Genomic DNA, 27,940 nt, shown 5'->3' on the forward strand with positions numbered 1-27,940 from the left:
ACCACTGATTCAAAATAAATTTTTATTTTATCAATCATTTAAAAATATTTTATAAATATAATCTTTGTACAATGCATTTTATATGCGGTACACTGATGATTGTTGGTATGATGTAGCCTTTAGTGAGACTCGCATAACCATAATGACGATACATATCAGGGCATTATCGGCAGTACAACACTCGGTTTCATGTCCGTATACACAACAGGACCCTTCGTCTGATTCGATCGACAACCAGAGTTTCACTTTCGTAATATTTAGTACCTTCCGAGTAGTGTAAGAAAAATAATAGTACCTTTACAGTTAAACAAAAAACTTGAATTAATTTCCAGCAGGACCCTCCGTGGTTTGAAGGTCTTCAGACCATTGGTGTATATCCCTGTATAGCGGTGCATTAGTACCTTCAGATTATCTTCGTTTTCTTTTAAAACAAATATTAGTTTATAAGAAATAAATCTACAAAATTTTTATACTGCCAGCAGGACCCTTTTTTGTTTTGGTGCTCTCAGTCTAGACAGTCATATTTCCTAGCAGCAATATATTAGTACTTTTCAAAAAAATATCGCTTCGTTAAAAAATGAGTAGTATAAAGTAATAGTAATAAGACTCTGATTCATTATCAGGGAAAATATTCTAAATAGCATAACGTTACTTCTATTCCCGGAGTTTACTTTACCTATTATTGTTTTATTTATGTGATGCAACCAATTAAATAAAAATTTAGTTTTCATGTTATTTTAGGTAGGTACGTAGTTTAATCGTCGAAGAACATATAATTCAATAATTTACAAAATTGAGGGTAGATGAAAAAAAATAACCGATTTCGTAGTGTCATATCGCATATTAGTAACAGAGGTTCATTTGTGCAGTTACGTATTGTCGTTCAGGTTATTTAAAATATTTTTGTGCTAATAATGGTTAGAAAAAAGAAGCTATTTTCTAATTTAATTTCTATTGGTAATTGTAATTTTGATTGGTAATTGTAATTTTGATTGATAATTCCTAATGTAAATTTTTGTAAATATAATTTATTTTTTGTTATAATTTTCATTGTGTTTTCCTTTTTGACGATATTAAACTACGTACCTACCTAATATAACATGAAAACTGATTTTTATTTCATTGGTTGCATCACATAAATAAAAGTGTTAGAATATTTTCTCTGATAAAGAATCAGTCTTATTACTTTTTAATACATTTTTTTTTAATTAAGCGATATTTTTTTGAAAAGTACTAATATACTGCTGCTAGGAAATATGAATGTCTGGACTGAAAGCACCAAAACAAAAAAGGGTCCTGCTGGCAGTATAAAAATTTTGTAGATTTATTTCTTATAAACTAATATTTGTTTTAAAAGAAAACGAAGATAATCTGAAGGTACTAATGCACCGCTATACAGGGATATACACCAATGGTCTGAAGACCTTCAAACCACGGAGGGTCCTGCTGGAAATTAATTCAAGTTTTTTGTTTAACTGTAAAGGTACTATTATTTTTCTTACACTACTCGGAAGGTACTAAATATTACGAAAGTGAAACTCTGGTTGTCGATCGAATCAGACGAAGGGTCCTGTTGTGTATACGGACATCTCGGTTTCACGCTATTTACATTACACCAAACGCTACGCCGGTGCACGTGTACCACGCTAGCCCATATTTGACAATTAGGCATTCAACTAACTAACCATTCATAAGAAGCGTCGAGGCAGATATTAGGAACGCTTTAAATCAACAGCAGACTGATAATGTCAATATCAAATACATCACTACATTAACCTACAACGCCTATTCCACGATTAAATTAAAATATCACAATATGTACATATTATTTACACGACTAAATCTCAGTAATATCATTATTTCCATGTGACATACAGCTTAAGTCGAAGTATATTTTATGGAGTTGTTTCAGAGTCACTGTTGCTAAAATGTACAATAAACCGTCACAAGGATTCACTCACTGGGACCTTTCTCATTCTACGTAGGTAAACAAATATATTTTACAGTCAACATAATCACCATCAACGAATATATTACACAAAAATACGTTATTTTGAAGATTCGTAAAAATTGAGTAGTCGACATTAATTGCAGCACTGATTGAATATCTTTTATTTACTAACTAGTATTCGATTTTAATACCATAGGCCATCGAACGTAATGTTACATTATAATACTATCGAAAACTCATCAAACCTGCACAATAATTCAATCCGTTCAATAGAAGGCACTCCTAGCACTCATTCAATTCGGCCACGCCCAATAACATTACGTAAACAAATAAATTACATTTAATTGCCACATCCCTGGTCCTTATTCGTATTTTTAGAACAGAGTTATTTGAACAACCGATAAATCGAATCGTAACAATAACTTTAAGCTGTCTATTCGAATCACGGGTCTGATATGTCACTGTCGATAGGTAATTATACAGAACGTCTTTTCGTTCGCGAATTAAACTTTGGCTGATTGTAGTCGTTGCGTGTGCGGCGATGCGTCGGACGCGAGTGTGACTAGTGCGTGGGACAGGCGCGGCGCGCGGCGCGCGGTGCGGCGTCAGAAGCGGCGCAGCGCCGCCGCCGCGCCCGCGCCCGCCGCCTTGCGTGTGGGCTGCACCGACAGCGGCGCCACCAGCACCGACCCGCCCGCGCCCTCGCCGCTGCCGCCGCTCGTGCCCATCTCCTGGACATTCACATTACGGTTTTGTCATAAAGTCTCCTGACCATACCGAAAGCAAACAACGATCGCGTATGACTGAAGTTACGACTATCAAGATTCAAGATTATAGGGGTTGGGAATGTGTGTTACGTTACCCAACACTGTACTTATAGTTTCAAGTGAGTCAATGATCCATTATTTTGTTACAAACTATGTTGGAGGGAATATACTTACATTGATATTGTTGCACGAAGCGAGCCGCATCTGCGCGAGTTGTGAAGCTGGCGTAAGGTTCGAGGTAGAGCCGAAGGGAGAGATCATCGAAGACATGGCACGCTTTAGCTTCGACGGTGTTTTGTTGAATGACAGCGCGCGACCCACCTGCCGTTAAATATCTTTTTTTAAACTATGCTTTCTCCCACAAAATACATCAAAAAGTTAAACACTCCAAACATGTAATTGCAAAGTTTATTTACAAGAAAAGTGAAGTTTTTTTAAGAAATATGGGGGAAATCATCTTTACTTATCTCAAGAATCTATCAAGTATAAAATAGTGTATAACTTATTTAAAATATGTTATGCTTACGACGTTAATCACAAGGTTAACAAAATATTACGGGGTATTGTTTTAGCAGTTAGTTAAGTTAAGTGACGTAACGTAATGCGGTTATGATATGAAACATCCTCATAACCCCAGGTATAGCACGCTCACAACATGTTAATTACAAATGAATCAAAGCAAAGCGTTATATTATAAAATCTTCCACTCCTCAGGGCCTCCCTGTGTAACCATTACAGATGGACATCTGCTGGTACCAGAGTAAGTTCTCACTCACTTTCGACATCCATTCTAAAACGATGCTACAATGACGCTTCGTATTACGAATTAAGAGCTCATGTAAATTATAGAGGCAGCCAGCAATGACATGTTCGACGTTACATTAACTCTGATTCCTGTGTTACATACATTGAAAGTACGAACAATGGTGATTCCGCAACCCGATGACGATGACTTGAGAATTTTGATGCAACCAAGAATAGGACAACAGGCCCAAACACATTTATATAATAGGTTTGATAACAAAAGCATACGCTTGCAATAACAGTTTATGAACTTAAAATTTCTCGGTTTCATAATGTAAATGACGATATTGTTCCGTCAATAAATGCGTTTGAAGCTTGTGTCAATGACACCACAGGAAGCAGTCGTGAATGGTAGAAACGATTATATTAGTCGGGCGGAGGTTGTTGCGAGAGGAGTGTGGTGTGAGCGTCAGACCTGTGCGAGTAAGTGAGCGCGCAATACCCATGTGTCTAGTAGCCCGCCCGCGGGGTCCGCTCGCAGCCATCCGCCGAGCCCGGCCAGCGCCTCCAGCTACAAAATAACCGCTCTCCACTATACACTGACCTCCTCGTACCTTATACTAGCGTTCCGGTTGTACGTCAAAATTATCTATATCACCAAAAAAGTGAAGATATGGCATTGAAATCAATGAATATTGAATTTTTCTTCTTTTTGTTTACCGAAAGGGGTCGTGTCTCTACTCGGGCCCTCTGGCTCAGATGAAAAAGGCCAAGTAATAAATATGCATTGTATCTTCCCTTTTCAGTTAGAATTGATAAAACTGTTTATTACAATTAAGATATTGATAGAATCGTAGTGTGTGAATTGCAAATCTGAGTTCTTCCAGTTCTTCTTTTAGAATCACACTGTATTTGAGTCGGGTTTGTTAACGTATAACCAGAATGATATTATAGCATTTATATAGCTCTCATAAACTTACAAATCTCCATAAGAAAATAGTAAGTAAATAATGCTGCTAATTCTATACAAAACAGATATTGTACAAATTAAAAATTAATAACAATGACCACTCTAAGTGCTGCAGTGCCTCAGTGGTGTTTAGTGGCTTTACTTTTTTTCTATAAAGCCAGTGCCGCCCTTCCCTTGTGCTATAACAAGTTAATACTAACACTAAATCCAGTTATTGTTCCATTATATCCATATTATCCCACGTGCTACTTATCCATACTTTAAACAATGAATGCATGATTTTATTATCAATGATGGACGACTGTTATTGACTGTCAAACGTCGAATTCCGACAAAAACTACACGTTCATGCCTTAGTTACATATAACATCAACCATATTTTCAAGACTGCAAGAGCTTCGTCTCATCCTTAACTTACCTACTACGGTTATCAGTTACTTCTATAGATGCAAGCTAAGCTACGTACATTGCTATCATGCTCGATTAATCTAGAAATATATGTTTGTTTAAGAAATTTAAATTTTTGTATTCTTTAGGAAGAAAGTATTGATGTCATGGCTTTAGATCGAAGAGATAATATTATTTAAACCCCAATCGGTTTCCTAATTTATTAATGCAAACATTTATTCATTCGTACAATTAATTTGATTATAGATTCGGTAATATGACACGAAAACGAATATTACCCTCCGATCTTACAAGTAAAATGTACAAGACATCTTTAAACCCGTTTTTCTGTTACATGAATATAGTTCGTACCTTAATTCTGGTGCGGGCTGCGAATTTGGACACTTTAGAAAGCGTGCTGAGCGCGAGATCGCTCGTGTCGATGTCGAGCTGATGCGACTCAAGACACGCCAGGAATTTGTCCTGTAATGCAATACATTAAATAGAATCAGTAGTGAATCCACTACCACGTTAAGATTGATTGATTTCATAGAAATAATTACTCGTAAACCGAAGCGGCGAAGAGAGACTTTAAAAAAAAAGAATCTGTAAATTGATTATGTGGTTGGGGGAGGCATTAGGTTATCTAGAGAATTCTTCAGAGTGGATCCAATGCTATTTTCCCGAAATATGTATAACCAAAATAACAATTAGAAAAGGCATATGGTATCTAGCTGTAAAACCAAGATTAACAAGTGGTTGTCAATGTACGTACTGCGTCAGCTTTGCAGACAGTGTTGGCCATCTGCCGGCACAGCTGGCGGAGGAAGTGCGACTTGTCCACCGTCTCGTCCGTGATCATGAACGAGTACAGCTTCTCCTTCAGCTCCTGATTGCTGCGGCACATCAGCGCGAACACGTTGTGGCAATCTGTTCGACAAATTGTTTACGATATTGAATGACATCACTAGTAAACATATACAGCCTATATGCGTCCCATTGCCGTGCACAGGCCTCCCCTAGATCAACCGGAGGGGGCATGGAGCATAGTCCACCACGCTGCTCCACTGTGGGTTGGTAAAGATGTTTTTACGGCTAATAGCTAGGAACGGCTTAACGTACCCTCCAAACCAAAGATGATTCCGTATCATCTTACTTTTTCGGACAATCAGGTGATTCAAGTCTGCAATGTCTTCATCGGGAATCGCACCTGGACCTCCAGATCGTGAGCCCAACGCTCTAACCACTAGAGTAAGGAGGCAGTCAAAACATTGTTTTGTTTGCTGTTTTTTTTTTGCTCTAGAGATTCTACCTCCGCCAAAAGGATTTCATCTCGTGGAACTTGTTGCTTAAAAATGATGTGGAGCGATCTCTTGACAGTCTGAATGAGGCGCTACCACGCTCCACCAGCTGTGATTAAACAACTTTGTCTTCTCGGTTTTCTAGCATGCAACCATGGACAGAACAACGTGACCCTGACACCAGTTCATCTAAAAAAACGTGGTAATAGAATGACGTACCTTCAGCCTCTCTGATATCGACGACGCGTTTGACGGTGCTGAGTGGCATGAGCGATATGTGTCTGTATGGCTTGCTAGACCCTATCCGCATCGTGCCCGTGCCGTTCGTTGGGCTTTTACTGTTGAATGCCTGTGACAAAAAAATTGAGTATTATAACTTTTTCTCGTTATGAGGCAGCGTGGTACGCTATATTTTTCATATGGCTGATGAAAAGAGTTCTGTAGCGTAAATATATCTACGGCTATTTCCTCCGATGAATCCCTATTCGATACAGATCTGCTACGTACCATGTATTAAGGTACAATGTAAAATAGAGAATAATGTACTGTACTCACTTTGGACCTTTTCTTGCATACTTCCATGGTGTCGGTGAAGAGGAACAGCACGAGGTGATCTCCGCGGCCGGACAGTTCTTTGGACAGCTCCACCACTTCGCAGCGGGACACGAACGATCGATGCGACGATACCAGGTGTGCCTGCCGTATAAATATAAATTGTCAAAAAATCTATTGAAAATCATAAGCTATTGTTTATATACATTATATATGGTTTTTTTTGCCCCTTAACTTTAGACAATTTCGAAATGTACTTCATTTTTTTATAAATAAATCTTACAGTTTTATGCCCAGTGCAAAAATCATAGATATGAACGATATCATTAATTACTGTTAGATTAGAAAAAGATAGGCGAATACGGCACACTAAAATTTTGTACTATCTATTTTAAAACCGCAGAACTAATACTAATCTAATACACCCTTACGAGTACAATCTCCATATATTTGAATTTGTGGTTGTTTTAACAAGCAAGCACTCACCGGGCACTGATCGATGTCGTTGTAGATGTCGAACATCTGCAGCTGTCCTTCGGTCTTGCGCTTGTCCTCGTTGATGTGCGACATCACCTCGCGCAGCCCCGCCAGCGCCGACACCAACGCGCCGTGGTCCGGGTTGTTTTTGTGCGTGTGTTTTAGTATATCTGCAAATCATGTTTTCATAGTATTTTCCTTTTTTAGTAAACATAATTCCCGATTACATTGTTTCTCCCTTGGTCGGCGTTCCGACATCCTAAGTGTTGATATTAAAATGTTTGTGTAGCCTACAATCATGTAGCAACTTAAAGAGGCTAGATGGATACATAATAAAATTATAAAATGCTAATCTAGAAATAGAAGCAAGTCTAGGGCTAAAATAATTAAAAATCAATCTCATTTTGACTATTTACAAATTTTAATTAAGAATTACACAACAAAGAGTACGTTTATTGATGACGTAGGTGTGTATTTCTATACAAATAATAAAAAGTATCTCATTTGTTGGTTGTTTTTGGAATGTAAACTGCAGTTGTTTTCGATAAGGAAGCGCACGGTGTAAAAGAAACGTGTAGTTATTAAAATTGATTTTGATTAAATCATTCAATCACGACGTCATTGTCTTGGCTAGAGTCTGCCAATCGAGTAGATATAGACGGCAGTAAGACAAGTTATTATATTACACCAATGGTGTCACGGCATAAAAAATACGTCACTAAACCATTAACTCACCATCGAGTAATAAACTGATACTGGGCAGTCGTTGCACCGGTCTTATTAGGAGTTCCTGTAAGCTTTGTCTGCCGCACTCTGGCTTGGTCTGGCAGATTTTCAGGAATGCATGAAATCTGAAAATAAGGTTATGAACGTAAGAATATATGGAGGTGATAAATGTCATAGCTGTTCCAATGGTTTATTACGAGGGAAATAATTAAACTCGTGTTGTGTCTTTCAGACGTGATAAATTCTACTCATTGACGTGAGTACGAAGAGAGTAACAGTAGTAGCTATTCTAAATATGTTGTAGTCAATGACTTTGGTAAAAAGGGTAGTAAAATCTCTACAATACTTTTCATTCATTGTTTACAAGAGATAGTTGAGTACACGAGTTTATTTAAAGAATGGAATACTAGGGCCAGAAAAACACTAGATTGGAGACCCGGAGCGAACACGAGGGGGAAGAAAGATTCGATAACACCCGGAGACATGCACGCCACGATTGGATGCCGCTAGAAGTAGAATCTTCTGAAAGAGGGAGTGGGGAGGTTAATCCAAAGCTGGACAAATTACGGGCCACAATAATAATGGCATACACATACATACATAAAGTCACGCCTATTTCCCACCGAAGTAAGCAGAGACTATGGAATTCTATGATGGAATACAGGAATAGATAAACTACACTCCTTTTACTTGTGTAATATAGCTGTACCTGGGGTTCTCACGATCGCACTGCTGCAGCATTTCCTTGGTGTTCTCGAAGAAGTTGACGAAGGGCGGGTACGCCTTCACCATGTCGGGCGTGTACTTGAGCACCAGCCGGCCGATGCTCACCTCCTCGCTCCAGTGCGACTGGGTGTATCGGAGCTCCTCCAACATACGCCTGCAAACATATTCAACATTAGCATGATAAAATAATTACATACGCGGTGAGTTTAGAACCTACCTTCACCTTTTTAAAAATAGTTGATTCATTTTATGTTACACCGATAAGAGCGTGGCTCTTAAAAGTCTCAATCTTCAGATTTTTCTTCTTGCAATCAATTAGAATATGCGATATTAATCAGGAAAGTAAGATTTCATCAGGTAGATTTTGTTGTCTTTACGACATATGACACCAAATAAGTAATTGTACGAACATATAGTTTTATAACTCAGTAAGTGTAAGACCACGAAGTATATTTTTTTGACGAACATGTTACGAAGAGTCTGTGCCTCGGTTTATAATTCCCCGTTTAAATTATATACTTACTGGTGCAGTTCATAAATAGGCGGTAAGTTTCCAAATATAATTTTGAGTTCCGTATTATTGAGCAATGCTTGATTTTTGCCGTTCCCGTAGTCGTCTTCAGCCATTTCTTCTAAGGGTTGTTTGAACATCTACAATGAGCAATAAACAAATTAATACAATTAAATATGATATATATAATAAATAAGACTCGAAATATATTTACTTACATTGACTATTGTGTGCAAAATCCCAACATAATTGGACTCTGTCTGTAAAAGTTCCATAAAGACTTGTTGCCGAGGGGACATTAGTTTTCGGACCACATTGTCGGGGACTTCCGATTCTAAAACAAAACATTGAATATTAAACTTTACGCCATTAAAATATTGAGGAGAATCGTTTGCAGAAAGCATTAATTATACTACTTGACTATGCCGATTAGTATGGCGAGTTGTATCCGAACGGATTTGCCTCTATATATGGAAGTAGGATAGCTATTGGTACGGTACTAAAGCCATAATATGAATAATAAGTAAGGAACGGACCTTCTAACAGCTGCTTGCCGTCGGGTGAGGGCGTGCAGTCCAGCAAGTTGCCGGACAGGCTGAGCAGCACGGCGTCTCCGACGGAGGAGCGGCGCTTGCCCAGCGCAGAGTCTCCGCCGCGCAGCTTGCGCTTGCGCAGCCGCTGCGCCGCGGGCGTGGCGCCGCCCGCCGCCGCCGCCGCGCCCGCGCCGCCCGCCTCCTCTTGACCGCCCGCACCCGCGCCCGCTCCGCCGACAGACGATCGCCTCGACAGTTCATCTAGGTACTGCAGCAAACTTTAAATGTAGGCAGGCAGTAGAACAGGAGTGCGTGACTTTCCTTAATTTCACGTTTATAATACTTACGTCTTTAAATAAGTAATCTCTCTCGTCCTGAGCCTCCTCATTTTGCACGGAAGCCCAGAACCACTCGGCTTTGACGACGTGTACACGCGCCGAGCATTCGGGCGCTACAACCGTGTTGTGCTCGTCGACGACCTGCAAAACGAGATATCTGTCAGTCGACGGATGAGGGGTCCTTCGTTAACCGCCACCGGGAATTCTATCGACAAAGTATTATCTTATTATATCGACAGCTTCATCTAAATCCCACCTAACCGTGCAATCCCTAGAAGCCAAAGCTCCTAACTTCGGGCTCGGGGCGTCATCATCGTCAGGGAGACATGCAACTATGTCGTTCGAGATCATGTATAATATTAGACCGATATGGTGACACTGATATTTTCTATGGCATGACAAGCTTAGACTAGTATTTAGTAGTACTAAATTAAATGGGGTTAGTACCGGCAGCGATATTCCATGGCATTGCGATATGGCGCGGGCGTCGCGGGTGGGGGGCGTGGCGGCGGGCGGCGGCGCGGCGCGGCGGCGGCCGGGGGAGGGCGGGGCGGGGAGCGAGCACAAGGGGGGACGTCGTCCGAGCACAGGGACGCTCTGGGGGGTTTTGAACACCGTAGAGTCGTCCAGCTCATCTACGTCGTGGTAGTGTTTGAGCGGCGTCGTCACTCCGGTGCTGTCCACGGTGTCCACCTGCACGGGCGAGATGTCCAGATTCATCTCGTCAAGCTCTGTCTTTGGCGTGGACATATTTTTCAGTTCCGAGGGCAGGTGGCACGCGCTCACCTCTACCGTGTTCCTGTCAGCACGTTTTTCGTATTTCTTTTTGCGTTCGCTTCTAAATGATGCGGTGAATGATTTGACGCTTCTTCGCAGTTTTGAGGCGGATTTCACAGTTTTTGAGCTTCGAATCGACGCAAAAGATATGTCGAAAAACCCAGATTGTTTGCTCGTGTTCATAGAGCAGATAGAGGTATTATCGTCCTCTCTGATCGGCGAGGATGTGGAGGCGACGTACTCGCCGGCGGGGTCGGTCGGCTTCACGCTCTCCGGACTGACCGGCTCCACGGTGATGTCTCCCGCCGCTTTGGAGACCGAATCTTTCTTTGTTCTTTTAAATATCGTCGGCCTATTTTTAAACTTGAACGAATCCTTGATCTTGAGCCTTTTGATTGATTTCCAATGGCTGTCCTCTTTGTCAGGTGAGACATTAGCGTCGACAGTGCTCACTTGGAAATTAGAATCGGTAGAGTTACGACTTCTCTTTTTTCCAGACGAGATTGTGGTAGTAGACTGCTGCAACTCCTTACTTATAGTGGAAGTAGGCAATAAAAACGACGGCTCATCCTTAGAATCGAGATCGCATAAACTTTTTGTCAAAGACGAATGTAAAGAGCCTGCCTCTGTGAGGCAATCGACTATATTAAATACGTTCATAGATTTATTTCTAAATACTTCTCTCTTATCTTTAGCATTCAATCTGACAGTGCCATATAAAAACTGGGACATGTCTTTATTTTCTTTGTCACTGCTTTTATTGTGGCGTAATTCGACATGTTCAACATGTGGGCTACTCTTATCGCTATCGTTGTTTGGACTTATATCTTCACCGATTGACTTCTCAAAATAGCTGATACCGAAGTCGTCTTCGAAGTCTTTGGAGGCTTTTTTGTTTCTGATATTATTTCGGGCGACTTGTAAGCGCCGTTCTCTCTCATCGTGGGACAGTTCTTCGTTACCATCGGTGGTATCTTTGTGCGGTGTGGATCGCCGGCCCGAGAGCCGTGCCGATAATCTACGGTATAATGAGCTCTTAGGAGTGGATTGGGATCGGTTAGGAGTCGCCCGGGCGGGCATCACTGTGTTGGGGGTGCTCGGATGGGGTGATAGGATAAGCGAACGACCGAAAGTCTCCCCATTGGCCATTACCTGAAACATGTGTGAACACACCACGCAATGATGTAATGAAGCCATTCCAGTATAGACATGCACAACGATAATTAATATTATCGTGACAGAGGCAATTAGACACAGAAAAGCGACGCCTAGTGAAGATTTATTGATATTGTAATAAGTATTTACCAAGAAATCAGTCAGTAATTTTGAGTATTACTTTTTATTAATATCTTAATTTACAACGTAAATATATAAGAAAATATGATAGTTACTAGTATCATGTAAGAATGATTCCTATTACCATAATAAAAATGATAACAATTATAACAGTGCACTGAGTGAAAGGTACAATCAAAGCAAATTAAAAATACAACAATATCTATCGAACATTTATAACGGTGAAAACTGTGAAACGTGAATACAAAACATTATGATGATGTTTGTTATGTATGACAGTGCACATCGCGTAAGTAAACATAAGCCGGATGAAATAGTGCACAATCTACGTTATACCAGTGACATTGACAATGATAAGCTGTGACATTATTATGGTGTGAAAAAAAAAACGGATGATAAAACAATGGGTCGACTTTGCATCGTGCGCAAGGGGAGTGGGATATGGTGCCACCCGGGCGATCCAATGTCATAGAGGTCGCTCATAGAAATACTAACATAACATAGACGACGTGCTACTGAGCTTCGAAACTCTAGCAGAAATGTAAATACGATGAAGAAATCACAACTGAGTTCGCGGGAGTGAACGAGACATTAACATCTCTTGTTTGCTTATGTAACGTCAAACGGTACTGGCATTGAGTCGCCATGTGACTGGTAATCGCATTGTTTACATGTAAATTTTTAAATAAACACTGTCTGGCATTGGAGGTAGTGGTAAATGTAATTTTGCGGAAGAACTTAAAAAACTAGCTTCGAAGTATGATGTCGAAATAAACAGCAAAGTAAAGTACTACTAGCTAATAAATAATATCTACAATGTAACCAGTGATTGAAGTTCCCAAGGATACTACGTGCATGCTGACTTCATAATACTAAAATTAGTAACTAATGTGGCATAAAGTATATAAATAAACAGGTATGTAAGTATTCCGGGGTAAATGTTCGGTGATAAAGATTTAAGGTAAGCAAATCCTAACATTGGCTGATATACGACTTCTCATTCGGGTAGGTATCTCGAGTATTCGCACCTAGACTTTTCAAATATTGGAATTGGTTTTCTTAAAATTGGTGCCAGTTCTTAATTCAAATAATTGAGGAATAATATTATGATATAATAGAAGTGTAATTATGTAGTAACTTACGACGTGCGTGCAGTCTGGGTCGTCTAGGGGGCAGGTGGCACCTCCGTTGCTGGCGAGCACTTCGGCCATGTGCTGCGTCTCATCCTCCGGGAAGCCCACGAAGCACACGCGCGACCCCGCGAACACTTTCAATTTGTGCTCTTTCTGCAACAACATCACGTCACAATCAAATCCACGATTACGACTCCCTTTCCCGGAAAACCTTTGAAGCTGCAACCGCAAGAATTTTATTGTAAGTATAAATTATTCTGTGACGGACGTGCATCAAAGTACTGCAACATCAAGAAATCCTTTTGGTTTTGTTAACTTGTATGGAATTATAAACATTGAGATGAGTGCGATCGGGTCACTGCTTATAAATGCTGATAAACATCTTAGTGAATTTCGTTAAGAAGAATTTATCGCGGAAAGGCCCCAGTTAGATCACGGCGACCTATGACCGCGCATACATGAAAGCTTTAGAGCCCGTTGCGCCTGTGTCGATAATTGATAGATCGTTACGCTTGTTATTGCTCGAACGTTCCAACTGTCCGTGATTGTCTATGCATATTGAAAAGCATTTGATTATAATATACTGAAATAAGTGTTTTATAAGGTAACTGGGAACCAATAACTTATTTGGAACACTTGTCATCACTTTAACTTGGAAAAGAACATCAATGCTCTTCTGTCTGAAACTACTTAGATGTGTCTGACTGATTCAAGTATGTATAAATTGTGAAATTATAGTTCCAACTTATTCGGAATCAAATTCGTGGTATTAAAAGTGGCGGCAGGTTGCCTTCTCATTCAGTAATAGTGATAGAGTTTATGAATGCATGAATTTCGATGCAATATAGAGAGTACTTACAATAATAGCGTCATCAGTGGCGAGACAGGAGGGGTCATCGCGGCGGTCCCAGCAGGCGTCGACCCAGGAGCGCGCGAGCACGGGCAGGCCGAAGCCCGAGGCGTAGCGGTACTTGTCCCCGGTGGCCGCGGCCGCGATCAGGTGCGTCACCTTGCTCGACATGTCCTTGCGGATTGACCCGCCCATGTAGTGGATCAACGTTATCAGGTACGTCTGCGGAGAGAGTTCACATCAGAGAGATGACCACGCAATCGAATAAACAAAATATTTCAAATTTATCATTAGAGTTTTCCAGTTATTCCGCAAGATGGCATTTCCTAACGCATGAAGTTACGGTCGATTTTGTATATTCCTCTAATTATATCATTAACACTTCTACATTAAAAAAGTTGATAATTACTTCCCCGTGGTAAAGAAAGAATAACTCGAAAAAATCCGACTCTGACGGGACTTGACAGGATTTTCTCTCCATAAGCGCTGGTCACTGCTATAATAATATTATAAAACAAAATCCCCCTGATGTCATCTGAATTGGACCCTATTATGATGTATTTATCTATTAGATTTGATGGTGCGGATGAGATACATGTAGCATCCCACAAAAGACACCTACCTTTTCCCCACGACACCAAGGTATGTCTTTTTTTTTAAACATTGTCAAGACGAATGACAAGATGTAGAAGTTAAATTTTGCAGTATTTATTTATATACATAATCTATTATTTATTTATTTGCACACAATAAAACAAAAGGAACATATAAAGAAAAAAGTGTACAGGTAAGCTATCTGTAACAAAGAGACTTCTTCCAGCTGTCCTACGTGACGAGAGATATGCTACATATAACTTGTACGTATTATGTACTCGCATAGGTCTGTAATTAGTAAGTTTAGTATATACTTACAAGTTCATCCTTTTTTCTGAAGCCGGAGAAACATATGACGGCGCCGCGCATAGCGAGGGAGTATAGCGGGCGAGAGTTGGTGGGCGGCGGCTCATCTCGCTCGGCTAGCTGTAGCACGGCTGTTGGACCTAGCACCCTGGAGATACACCATACACAATCATTCACTGTGGTATACATGAAGATATGTTTAAACGCAACGTTGAATCTATATCTTTAGGGCAACATGAAAAAGTATGTGACCATACCTTTCATTATTCTATAATGTAATGGAATAAATAAAAGTTTAATGCTAAAGAGCTTTCTAACATGAAAGCGTGAGGCGCGCGAGAGCAGGCGTACATTGGGTGTTATTTATCGCTCACACTGCACGTTCTTAATATGAAACCTAATAGAAAAGATCGATTTTGATCATGTCCGTGACTTTATTGTGAGGAATCCTAATCGCATGTTTTTTCGTTCGTTGGTTTTTTAGTCCTATAGTCAAAATATTTTATTTTTTTCAGTCATTGTTTCAAGAATGTAAGTTAGTGTAGTCTGGAATATGATGCCGGTGATGTAGGATTTAGACCTCTTTTATTGTGATGGAATATCGACTAATGTAATAAAGTACACAATTCCGAGTGGTTGCAAGTAATGTTTTGTGTCTCCAGAGAAGAGACAGACTTTATTGATGTGTATTTTTACGTAATATTCTCTCAAGGATATACGGAGACAAAAGTGTATTACAGACTAATCAATCACACATTCCACGACGCGTACTGGCTAGCTGATTTTGCAAGATTTTATGGCTCGAGTCTTCTCATTGACGCACAAAGTACAATTTATCGCCCACACATTTAAATAGTTTTCTAATAAAATGTTCTTAGCCGAGACTCTACTTCAAGTTATAAAAGTAGAGCAGTTTAAAAATCAAGGCAGTGGTCATTTGCGATAAGCATCCAGGCGACGACATCCTAAATCTGGATTATCTCGATTCGCAGTACGTTCGCCTATGCCAGTGCCCTTTAGACTCTACTAATTACAATCACCCTCAATCTATTCTCTACATCGAACCATCTAAGCTTAACTTTTTCAGTTCTCGACACTTTAACCGCCTATTGAACGCTAAAGTTTATAAAAATGCTATGAATTACACCAATAGCCATACGACCTATAAAAATATTAATTATACACAGGCCAACCCATGTCCTATAAGTATTTAACCTCCTCACAGGATTCAAATTCCCAAAGGCATTAAATGAAAGCATTCAATAATATAAAATAGGTTCTGTACTTCATCCGGTTGATAAAATTGGATGTAAGTGGAAGTAGAGAAATAACTGATATAACCAGAATATTTCAGACAATTACAATTTCAAGAATGGAATAATGGACGCGGCACTGAAAAGAGCTGTATAACTTACAACAAAAATGATTGTTCCGGTTAAAATGTATTCAAATTACAAACTTCAAAACCGTAATAAAAGTTACGGCATACATATACTGAGAACGATAAAACAAAAAATCGACAATATTATCACTGCTATGCGGGGTTTTGTATAGCATTTTACAACCTCTCTCGCAATCAGAAGATGATAAAGTAAAGACGACGTCGTACCTACTTATTTTATGCATCAAAGTCACGCAAAGCAGAAGAAGTAAAAACGGTTTTATTATCATAATATTCAAATAATATTGACGGTAAATGAGTATATGCAGTGGTCATAAAAACGAGGACATTCTTATTTACGATCGTAGCCGCAGATCAAATCGTAATCCTGTGATGTTATTTGTACATATTTTTTTTATTACCCCACGTGACAGTACCAAATATTGAGATCAAGGCGTGCTCTCTTTGATAACTAATTAAGAATAAATAAAACGTTGCGATTACGGAGTTTCATAAACATTACATAAATATTTAGATAAGACTTATCGGATTTATAAAATGTTGGAAAACTATGCAAAACACTTCTCTCTTTGAAAGTAGCATGAATTCAAGAATTCCTTAAAATCCAATATTTCACGAAAAACAGCATCATATTCATAAATTCTATTATCGTATCAATCATACTCAAGTGTTTGGATATCATAAAGCATTACGTAAAGCGTAGACTCGCTGAAACAGATAGAGTAGGTACAGCCGCCGATCTGAGGAGATGTATAAAACATATTGTATAGTTGTACATTCAGACGCGACCGATACTAAACATGTACAATAAATCATGTATGCAAGCCATCTAATGTAAAAACACCGATAATGCTCAGTCTACTAATGTACAGTAATGTAAATTGTAAAGTAAAAATTTGTTTTCAATTACTATTAAACGCACGTTCAGACGTAATTCTTATTACTATAGTAAAATTCGATTGGTTATGGATATGACTTACGATCACATGAAATCTTTGTAGTAGTATAAGTAAACGTTTACGAGTCGCTACAATAAACACGTTTATTGTTTATGATCGTACTCATTTTACTCGTGCCGTAACAAAACGGGCTGTGAAAGAAAATAATAGAATTTATAAAGCGCCTAGTTATTTGATAAGAATCTTGTAGTGATGTCGACGGTATTGTTAACAAGAGGAATAAGGTCTCTAATCTTTGCACCTGTGAAAACATTATGAGTCAAAAGTCAAGACTAAACAAGTACTACTCTAGGCTATTAATAATATCTTACACCCTTTAATTTGAAGGGTATTGAACAATACAAACAAGAAGTATATGTAGATTGTAGAGTAATATCTTTATGAAGTATCATTTGCTTATTTTCTACTGTGTTCGTGTTGCAATATCACAAACCCACAAATCTGCTAGCCACTCAAACAGGGTGTCCAGTTTGAGTGGGCCAAAGAAAAAATCCGAAAAAAATGACATCTAGCTGCCAGATTATGTCAGTTTCCGTTTACCGTACCGTGTCAGTCGCATAATTATTTGTTATATTCGTAATAGTGAAATAGCATAATACTGTAATATTGTGTAATAACAAAAAGTCAAAGCAAATGAACGATTTAATATCACGATCTACGAATCAGAACTAATTATGTCGTGGTCGTGTTTAATAAATTCAAGGAGTCTGTAATAATAGTAGCGGAGAATTGAAAAATAATTGTTTTATCAAAGAGAAACTTCTCTCTCTAACACATCACATAGTATTTGTCGTTTTTTATACTTTCTATAGAATCAAATATTTTTACAAAAATATCTTAACTGTAATTATATACCTAATAAAATGAACGATGTAAGCTTAGACTAGTGTCTTGTGCAATAAAATATTCACAAGGGTGTTTGGGTAAGCGATTAGCTGATAACCTGTCACCATATCGTATTTAAGACAAAATGCCAGAACTATGCACGTAGTTACAAGTATCTGTGGTTTTACCCACGCCTTATCAGCAGAGATGTGTGCACGTAATAAGAATAAAACACGCTTTTAGATACAATAAAAGTCCGCATATTTTCTACTGGGTGTTTCAATTTTGAATCTAATACCCTGAATACTAACGGAAACGGAGCTATTCGTTTTAACGAAAAACAGTCAGTGCATCTTCTTTCAGTTCTTACTGAGCATAGCCCTAAAAACAGGCGCAGTACGACAAACCCGGATGGATAACAGCTAATCCGTGACTACTTGGAATTGGAATGACTACAGTTCCAAACGGAACCATTGGTATGAATAGTGTATTTATTAATAGGGCACGCAATTTGTCCTGAGACATGAATTAAAGTATTCGTGGAGATAGTGGGCGGTGGCGTCGTGACGTGTGCGTAAACGCATGAGCTTCCCAATACTAGGGACGCGACATCTGAATCCGCTGTTTTCACGTAAATTTAACCGGTAGTGAATATTTCGGCGGAACCCACTCATGCTTTCGTGAAAAATTTACCATTTCCTTAAACTTATTTGTTTATAATGACGACGATTAGTGGAAACTATTTTGCTTCATCATGTGAATCGTGATTCAATTTTGCGTTCGTTCTTCGATTCTTCGAAAGTATTAATTTTGAATGAAAATTGTTTGGTGCGAACAACTTTTCATTAAGAAAAATGTGCGGTTTGATTGCAGGAATTTTCGTGGCAGTGCGTCACTGGTGATCGGGATTGCGGCCGTTGTCGTGACATCACGGCGCGCATACACCGACGATGTACGTGTCGCCGTCGAAATAGTTCTGATGACTTACATTCCCGCTCCACGGAATATGTAAACAATCACCACTTTCAAATTAGCTATCACATACCTCAACATCCATGAACCAAATCCATAACACTATTATCTATGTATGTCAATATTTTTCAATACACTACTTCAATGATAAAAATATAGTCCATCGTTTCTTTCAAATGTTTACTGTATGAAGTAAAGCGAGTCGGTACATATATGTTATGTAAATTAAAAATGTCCTCGCTTAGTAATCGGCGAGCACTCACTTTCTAACTGTAGAGGCCACATTATTTGATTCGGTCTGTTGGGACTTAAGATGCAAATAGTAATTAAATTAAAAAATCATATCCATAAAGAAAGCATTACATTATTCAACAGTATATGCGTATGTTATTCGTTATTTAATTAAATGAATATAATAAAAGCTAATTTATGTGTGTCTTTATGTCATTAAACTATTATTGACTATGCTTACGGATCGAATTTTGGTGGCATTGCGTCCGGAGTTTTGGGCTCCTTAAGGGGGACGAGGTCCTGCGGCGGCTCCTCCTCCTCGGGAGTGGGTGGTAACCGCGTGGGCCCCATTATTAAGACATTCGCTGACGGTCAGGTTTTAGTTCGACGTTTATCCGGCACACTTCCGATACACTGGCTACACTTATTGGCACTCTGCGACATCGCAGCGGATATCTCCGCCTCCACTATTAACACATCGCGGAACCTTCGAATTAAATGACGTTTCGTTTAATGCACTTAACAATATTTATCCGTATTTGTTGCAGGATATGAAAAACGTTTTCAGTCGCCGTGAAAACAAAGACGCAGGCGGCATGCGCGTTATGCGTTTCACGTTAGATTGGAAAACAGTCGCGAGGAATGTGAGGCCGAAAATAGCGTGGAGCGTCGCGCGGCCACAAGGGCGACTCTCGCGCTACGCCGCGCCGCCCGCACCCGCGTGCTCGGCTCGCGACACGCACCATACGCGCACCTTTATTTACATCCTTCCATGAAATACTCTTACCCAGCAATGACCTTTTTACGAGTGGAAGGTCCCGGGTGCGTGTAAACATTGAACAACCCCGAATGTACGCCAGGGCGAGGTGACCAATATGTTGCGCAGGAATAACACGGAAGGTTAATTGGACTTTATTAGTCATCGGTCCAGGAAACTGCTTTACATTGAGGCGAAGTAACATAAATGCTTCTTTCATGAAATGTCTAGAAGAATACGCCGATAAAACGTCATTAGTTAGTGTACATAATTATGATTTATTATCGTCGACAAGGGGAAGTTTAAGAATCACAATTACAATTTCTTAGTCATACCCAATAACGTACGAAAGAAACGATAAAGTACATCGACATATCTCAATCAATTACTCAGATGACTGGGAATCGAACGATGATTGCTGATTGGTGGGTTGAATGAATATTTTCTTAACTCAACAATACTGTAAATCAACATTCACCAGAAATATGATAAGTACCGCGAGCCCAGTTTAATTCTACCATAAACATCGGCCTGGAAGGAAGATGAAACAATAAACAATTAATTCTCATCAGCGCGTCTCACACAGTGTACCTGCGGCCCTGCTGCACTGTTTCAAACGGAATGCAAGGCGCATGCTTACTGTTCAAACATCGCAACTATAAATTTTCCAGTGTTCACAAGGAGCTACGTAGATACTTGATCGAACGAACACGGCCAGCGATAAGGGGCGACTAAATTGGCACTCGTAAATCATACCAAGGTACACGGCCATAGTCTCAAGCTTATAACCGAACTGACACAAAGGAAACGGGGGTTGTTGAACCTTCGATACAATTATGGAAAAGAAATGTTCCAATGTGAAAGTAGTAGGGTACAAATTAGATTTGTAGATTAAGTTGAGTGATAGCGGAACAGGTGAGCTCATTTACATAGGGTGAGGGGTTTGAATCATTTAAATAATAGGCGAAGCGTGAGACAACCGGGGGCGGAGTCGTTTATAGAGCTCGTAAATCGGCGGTGAGCTGGGTAGCAGCGGCGTCGCTCGTGCCGGTGTTGGCATTCCAAGACACGCTCTTTGTGAATTCGTCAAGCGACTCCTTGCCCGGAACGCAGCTGACTCACATCTTATGCTTGCTACCTCGTCGACGACACTAAAATATGGAAGAGTACCTACGCAGTTACACCTTTTCCATGATAAAAAAAAAAGAGTGTAACGTTTCTACAGACATTGTTAACACCGAGGTTTATTTACTGTAACAATATTTAAATCTGTGTAAAATGTTGAAATGTGTTCAATGTTCTTTTTAAATATCGTTATTGGACAATGCAAATTAATTGTTCCAAAGTTCCAGTCCAAATGACAAGAATTGGGTGTAGTGACGGATGTGTCTTCTATCATCATAGTAATCAACGGCCAAATGCGAACTACGCCCACGTCCGTAACGTCCGTTCCCTTTTCACATTTAAGTCAGACCGCGCGACGTTTAGGCCCCGAACGCGCTTTATCACAACGGTACATCTTTGAGTACTATTTTAGAATGACTAAACGTCACCGGGCAGCAGCGTACTACTGTGGTTACTTGTATACAGCCGCGTAGGTGAGGGAATACAAGTCGTCAATGTAAACGCGCAACAAGCATCCGCTCGAACTCGTTAGCACTCAGCGAGCAGTCGACCGCTCTGAGCCAAAATAAATGTCAATAATGATCAATCTCGTTACACTTTACGCATAAGTCTGGTGGCTACATTACTTCATTGTTCTCATTGTAGTCGAACAATCAACACTAGTAACACTTTCGGTGAAAACGGAATATCGTCAATGACTGCCATTACACAACTAAACCGGTACAGAAGCTATTTTTGAGTTAATGTTTACCCAATCTCGGTACTTCAACAATACGTATAGGTATTTCGACATTGCTTGCCTAGCCTAGCTTAAGCAAAGTAGAGCCTTGGATTGTGTGCATGCTAATGTCACGAAATGGATAAATTGCCGTTTCGCCAAGGTTTATTTTTATGTTATCTTGATGTCATAGCGTGATGCCATTGTTGATAAAGCTACGATCCGCCTTAAATAACCCGTTAGGTACGTCTATCGTGGTTAACGAAAAAACAAACATGGCAATTGTATTATGTTTTTAGAGTAGAAGGAAGTGAGTAATGTGATACTCGTAGTGAGTATAATGTTAAGCCCATGCTCGGTCAACGGAAGCTGAACACAACATAACACCTCTTATAACAGGTGTGATGTTTATGTTTGCGTAAGTTATACAAGTGAAGGGCCTCATAAAATGAATAGGAATCGATTTATAATGAGTAAAGCAGAACTGTTGCAGTTCTAAAATATTTGAACTTGAAACTATCTTACTTAGATAATGCCCGCGTAAAAAGTAAACATTCCAGTAGATAGTAGACACTGGAAACGAATACAAACAGTACTGTTTTCAAGATAAACCTTGCGATTGCGAATAACTCCATACAAGTACTTGTTCACGTAGAGACTTAAACTATTAAATACGATCTGAATACAAAACTGTCGGTTGTCAGCTTAGGATCACTAATGAGGATTGACGTGCGTAAGTATACAAGTCAACATGTTACTCGGTAGCTTTTCTCGACGATAAATGCCATTGTCAAGTACTTAGCCTTAATTGAACATAATAACAAGTACACTTTGATAAACATTTACTCAATAAGTAACCGCTAGTGAAATTTAAAATACTCCAATATACATGGTGCAAAACAGATGCAAGGCGGCATCATGGTATATTCTACGTTTCTTTTTTGTTTTTTCCAAAATTTGGAGCATATCATATTATTTCGTAGTGATATAATGCGCAATGGTTGTCTTCATGTAGTAGTATCATATATGGAGTCATTATTATGTAAAAGCTGCTCACCTGTATTTGGCTTTGTGCGCGGCGTCGAAGAGGTCTCCTTCGAAGGGCGAGGTGACGAGGTAGGAGGGCGGCGCGGGCGGCGGCGGCGGCGCCTGCAGCGCGTCGATCGCGGGCGCCGCCGCCACCGCGCCCAGCCGCTCGCACGCCGCCCGCACGCGCTCGCACTCCCAGCACGGCTCGCTTACGTACACTACCGAAGTTGTCGAGCCTGGTGATACAATCCAACGTCAATACTTTTACCCTATTACACATTAATCAGGAAGTATGTTCAGGGTTTTATTTTGTGTATGTGGGAGGCCGACACGCCCAGCCCAGCAGTGGTACGTATGTTCATGTACGCGTAAATCCATAATTCTATAAGTAGGTGTATGCCCCACTATAGACGTTGTACCTATTGTATTATCCGAAATTCCAAATATAGACTAACTGAATGAATATATGAATATGTTAAATTTGACGACACTAAATATAAAAAAAAAAACTATACATCAGTATGTATGTAATGCATGTTCTTCAGTTTCAAGTGTAAAAACTAATCTCTGTCAGTGTGATTGTAGCTAAACAAACTTGCCATACCTTTAAAATACAATGAGGAAAAAATTATGTTCATTGGTTAATATTATCCCAAATCTTAGTTTTTAATATTATTTCCTACTTTTATTACTTTTAATTACAGTCATCTTCTTCTTCTATCGTGCGGGTTGTGAGGTGAATTACCAACCTCATCAAACCTGGTGTCAGGATTATTATTGAGCTGCCAAAGGCCCCTGACTTGGCTCATGCAATTACAGTTAGGTTATAGATTTAAGTAACGAAATGTAATATTGTTTTATTCTAGTACTTTGTGCCAGTTACAAACAGTTACGAAATTAAACATAGCAGGAAGGTTGCGATAGGGTTGGTCAACCGTGGAAACTTTTTTTTCAGTTTACACACGTAATTGTGATAGCATCTCGAAATTTATTACTTACTGACACATATTTGTGTACTTTGCAATACGTATTAATTCTACCAGGACAAAAGGCACTTCATCTAGAGTTAATTTACCTACCTAATTATCTATTAGCAGTTACTGTTTAATGCATTTGCTGTATGGCATTAAATGATGGTTAATCTATTATCTTGAGTTAATTATTCAGTATTATAGAGAATGAAGGACTGCTATCTATTGACGCACAGTTTACAAGCGAGTGACTTGAGATCAACAAGCGAAATCCTAAATATAGTCGATTCAGATTCCAAAGAAGGGTATTTAATATTTCGCGTAAGGAAGTCGTGCGCCGTAAACGCGATTTATCTGATTACGACAAACTCGACTTGAAAAGAAGCAGATATAGTCGTCCCGCGCCTCGTTTGATCCTTCAGGCACTTGACGGGTGTGCGGTCTGGACTTGAATTCCGCAAGCGGCGGTCACCAACATACACACATTCCTACCTACCTATATTTGTTACTTCGGCCACCATTTAACAACTACTCTCGATCTTAGGTGGTAAATGCTAATACTGCGTTCTATTTAATGAAATTATTTCCTAAGTGCGATTATGTATATTATTATTATTGTGCTCGTAAAAAACCTACGTTCAAGATTTATCTAGTGGAAAATAGAGGCTGGTGACAACTCGCCTCAACTCACTAACGTCTTAAAAAGATCGACAACGATAAGACAACGTGAAAGATAATGAATCAAATGCCACTCGTCCGTCACACTTGAGTGTGTCGGGCTCTTCAGGTGGCAATCACAATGGAATTATTCGGCAGATAAGCGCCTGAGGTATCTTTTTTGAGCAAAATAATGTGCGTTGCGACCTCTAGGAGCACGTTCCCACGTTAATGGTTCAGGGCCGCTGAGTCACGCTTGCGACACAGGGAACACCCGGCTCTCTTGGCATGCACCCACCGCATCAACCTTAGCAAATGCTGTTGCTGGTGTCTGATTTCAATGTTAATTTGAAGTAACGCGTAGAAGACTGTTCTTGAACGATATTCGAATGCAGGACAAAAACGAACAAAAGTTTCTAATTTGAATTCGAATCCTAATATATGAATGAAGTTGAATATAGTATTTGTGTTCGCACGATACTTGTGTCAATTGTGGTTTAACGGTAATTGTTATGGGAAGAAGTTTATTGAAGATTACTTTCAGCAAAAATGTATAAATAAAACAAGGATCACACTTTGATAAAGCGAGATATAAAAAAATCAATGTACGACATCAGCAGTTAGCAAACAGGTGAACTAAAAGAGTGAATGACCACAAGGCCTGCATCTCAATGTACGGTAGGTATACTGCATGACTTTCGCTTTATATAATGGTTCGAATGATTGATAAAATAATTGCAGCCATATCTTTTTTGATAGTTGTTTACAATAGATCCAGTTGATGTTTTATTTACATGTAAGTTATCTAGTTTGTATGTGAAACAATCCAGAAGTTAGCAAATCGCAAAGGACACTGCTCATGAAATATGGGGAAAAAAAGATATTATGAAATATAAACATTATAATAATTTAAATAATAGATAATTCCTTATATTTCTTATGGCACTAAAAGTTACAGATAGTTTAGGTATAAGATTTTTACAGTAAGGTGGTATAAAATTCTGGTTAATATCACTGACAGGTTTTTTGTTTGTGCACATTAAATTATAATAGCCTCAGTAACTAAGTGAAATAGTTGCAATAATCAAACCCTGCAAATGAGCGGTTAACTAACAGTAACATCAAAAAAGTATGCTCACAATCACAAATCCATTGAAATTATTAAAACAGTATGTGATGGTCACACTTTGGAATGTTGTTTTTCATAAATGACAGCACTCTTCATGCATATTTCAAAATAGAGCCTATGAAGGGATTGTCAACTTCAGTAATAGAATGTTATGTAAAACAATGTGTTGGTAGGATGACTATTGCGCACACGACATGCCAGAGACATTCGCACTCACATCCCCCACCGAGGTACGACCGCAGTTGTTCTACCAACGCTAGCATGGTTGGCGTGAGTGCCGCAAACAACGCTTCACGGCATCTGCAAAAGCAGTGCATTTCAACAACCAGCACCACACGCTGCCATCGTAATAACAATGTATACAGAACAAACAACAGGGCTCTCAAGATGAAGGTTGCAGCAACCTGCCCATTAAACGGTGTAAAGCACAAACATTTAGTAAAAGAAGATGTTTCATTATTAGTGTTAAGTCTTGTACGAAGCTTGTTCTTTTTTGTAATATAACCGTTTTTACCTTGCAAAGTATTTTGCAGAGGAGTTGCTGAGTAAGTAAATGGAGTGTAACTGATATGATAACTGGAATTAATGAGATTTTTTTATAACTTTATCTTAAATCTATTCAAATTTGAAAATAATTTACATGTTTAATTTGCAAGTGGCTCAAACTTGTTTGAATAGTTAATTGTGCTTTAGTGCTGTTATTATTTTTATCTAATGGTTTATAATTCCTACCACTTAACAAGGTAGTGATGAAGTATGCAATTCTCTATTTGCCAAACTATATGTAAGTAAGTCTATAAGCTTATGGTAATATACATTTTTACTTATTATTTATTATCATTGATTAGATTTTCTGGTACCTATTTACCTAAACTTTGTAGGCTGACCAATATGGATGAGCAAGCACTTTTGTGAAACAAATCATGCAAATACAAGATTGGCAAGAACCAAGAGCTTATATGTCAAGTGTGTTAAGAAGCAGATTCCATACTTCATATCATTTAGTAAGATTTTATAAAATTTTGTTAAATAAATGCCTGCATATCCAATGACTGGTTATCAGTAGCAGTCATAAATAAGCGGTACCTAGTTAAGTCACTTTGAGAATGTTTACCTCATGATTTTAAGGTCACTGGGTTATCAAATGTCAGTCACAAGTACACCCAGGTCAAGATTAATTGATTTAGAAGGCAATTTAAGATAAACACCCAATAAACTAGAAATTATATTTCTAGATGATTATATTAGACATATATGAAGATAATTTCAATGTAATTTAATCAATATTGAAAACCTATCTAACAACATTTCCAAAATACTTTTTGTACAGAGAATAAACCTACTCATTGGTTTTTTTATAAGATTTAAAAAAAAATTTAGGATACTTAGCTACCTACCTACCTAATTATAATGTAAGACAAGGGGTGTAGGTTACATTTGTTTTCTTTTTTTATAGAATCGTAAGTTAATACCTATAAGTAGCATTTAAAAGTCACCACACCATTTATGCTATTTTACTGAGCACAACCTCCAGTCCTCCTTAATGAACCAGAGGAGAAATGGAGCATGCTCTACTCCAATTTTAAATTAATTTTCGATAAAAAAATTTGGGATACCTTGGGAATTAAACTTATTCAGTAAGTTAGCTGCAGAAATTGGAGATCCCCCTATTTGTAATAAAAATTGGCTATAATAGAACTTTTCACAAAGTACATTATTGATTAAAGCGGCTTCAAATTCATGCCCGTTATGGTATTTCAAATATTGTTACAGGACATTTTAACGGAATGCCATGGTTTTTCAAAATCTGTCTCATGTTTACATTCCACAACTTCAACTAGAAGCCAAGAAAAACATGCATAACGAGTTCGCAATTTATAAATCAGTTTCATTGTACTCCGATAAGTGCATAACATAACATTATTTACCTTCGGTTTCTTGAATTTTGTCAGTTGTAGCGGCGCTTCCTGTTTGTGTCATGCCCTTAGACAATTCGTCCATCTTGCCGTACACTGGTTCGTTACATCAATCATAAAAATCACTACACCAAATAATTACTATATTGTTAACAACACATTCTATATAACTTTTCACTATAAAAACAACTCAGTCTTTTTCGAATAAAACCAATTTTATCCATTTCAAACACATTTCTGAAAATTCAAGAAACGCGTAAACCAGCGAGCTAGCGAAGAATTTTAACGGCCCATAAACATTTTTTTTTTG

The 27,940-nt window shown here is 38.8% G+C and overlaps 1 protein-coding gene across 2 annotated transcripts; it reads right to left on the reverse strand.

Moving 5' to 3' along the window:
* Window positions 1–8: 8 nt before the first annotated feature.
* LOC126381956 (protein ECT2) lies at window positions 9–27,923 on the reverse strand. 2 transcript variants are annotated; one of them, XM_050031577.1, is made up of 20 exons: window positions 27,643–27,923; window positions 22,986–23,193; window positions 14,952–15,087; window positions 14,049–14,261; window positions 13,199–13,342; window positions 10,431–11,912; window positions 9,993–10,124; window positions 9,649–9,913; window positions 9,331–9,446; window positions 9,125–9,252; window positions 8,585–8,755; window positions 7,885–8,000; window positions 7,159–7,319; window positions 6,676–6,816; window positions 6,340–6,469; window positions 5,595–5,749; window positions 5,192–5,302; window positions 3,938–4,033; window positions 2,893–3,039; window positions 9–2,682 (listed from the first exon to the last, which is right to left on the reverse strand). In XM_050031577.1, the coding sequence occupies exons 1-20, from the start codon at window positions 27,713–27,715 to the stop codon at window positions 2,557–2,559; spliced, it is 4,251 nt and encodes a 1,416-aa protein (XP_049887534.1). In that variant the 5' UTR covers window positions 27,716–27,923; the 3' UTR covers window positions 9–2,556. The 2 variants fall into 2 exon arrangements, with proteins under 2 accessions (XP_049887534.1, XP_049887535.1); XM_050031578.1 differs by lacking the exons at window positions 3,938–4,033; window positions 10,431–11,912.
* Between the last annotated feature and the right edge of the window lie 17 nt (window positions 27,924–27,940).

This window comes from Pectinophora gossypiella, chromosome 3, assembly GCF_024362695.1.
Source record: "Pectinophora gossypiella chromosome 3, ilPecGoss1.1, whole genome shotgun sequence".
Taxonomy (NCBI): Eukaryota; Metazoa; Arthropoda; class Insecta; order Lepidoptera; family Gelechiidae; genus Pectinophora; species Pectinophora gossypiella.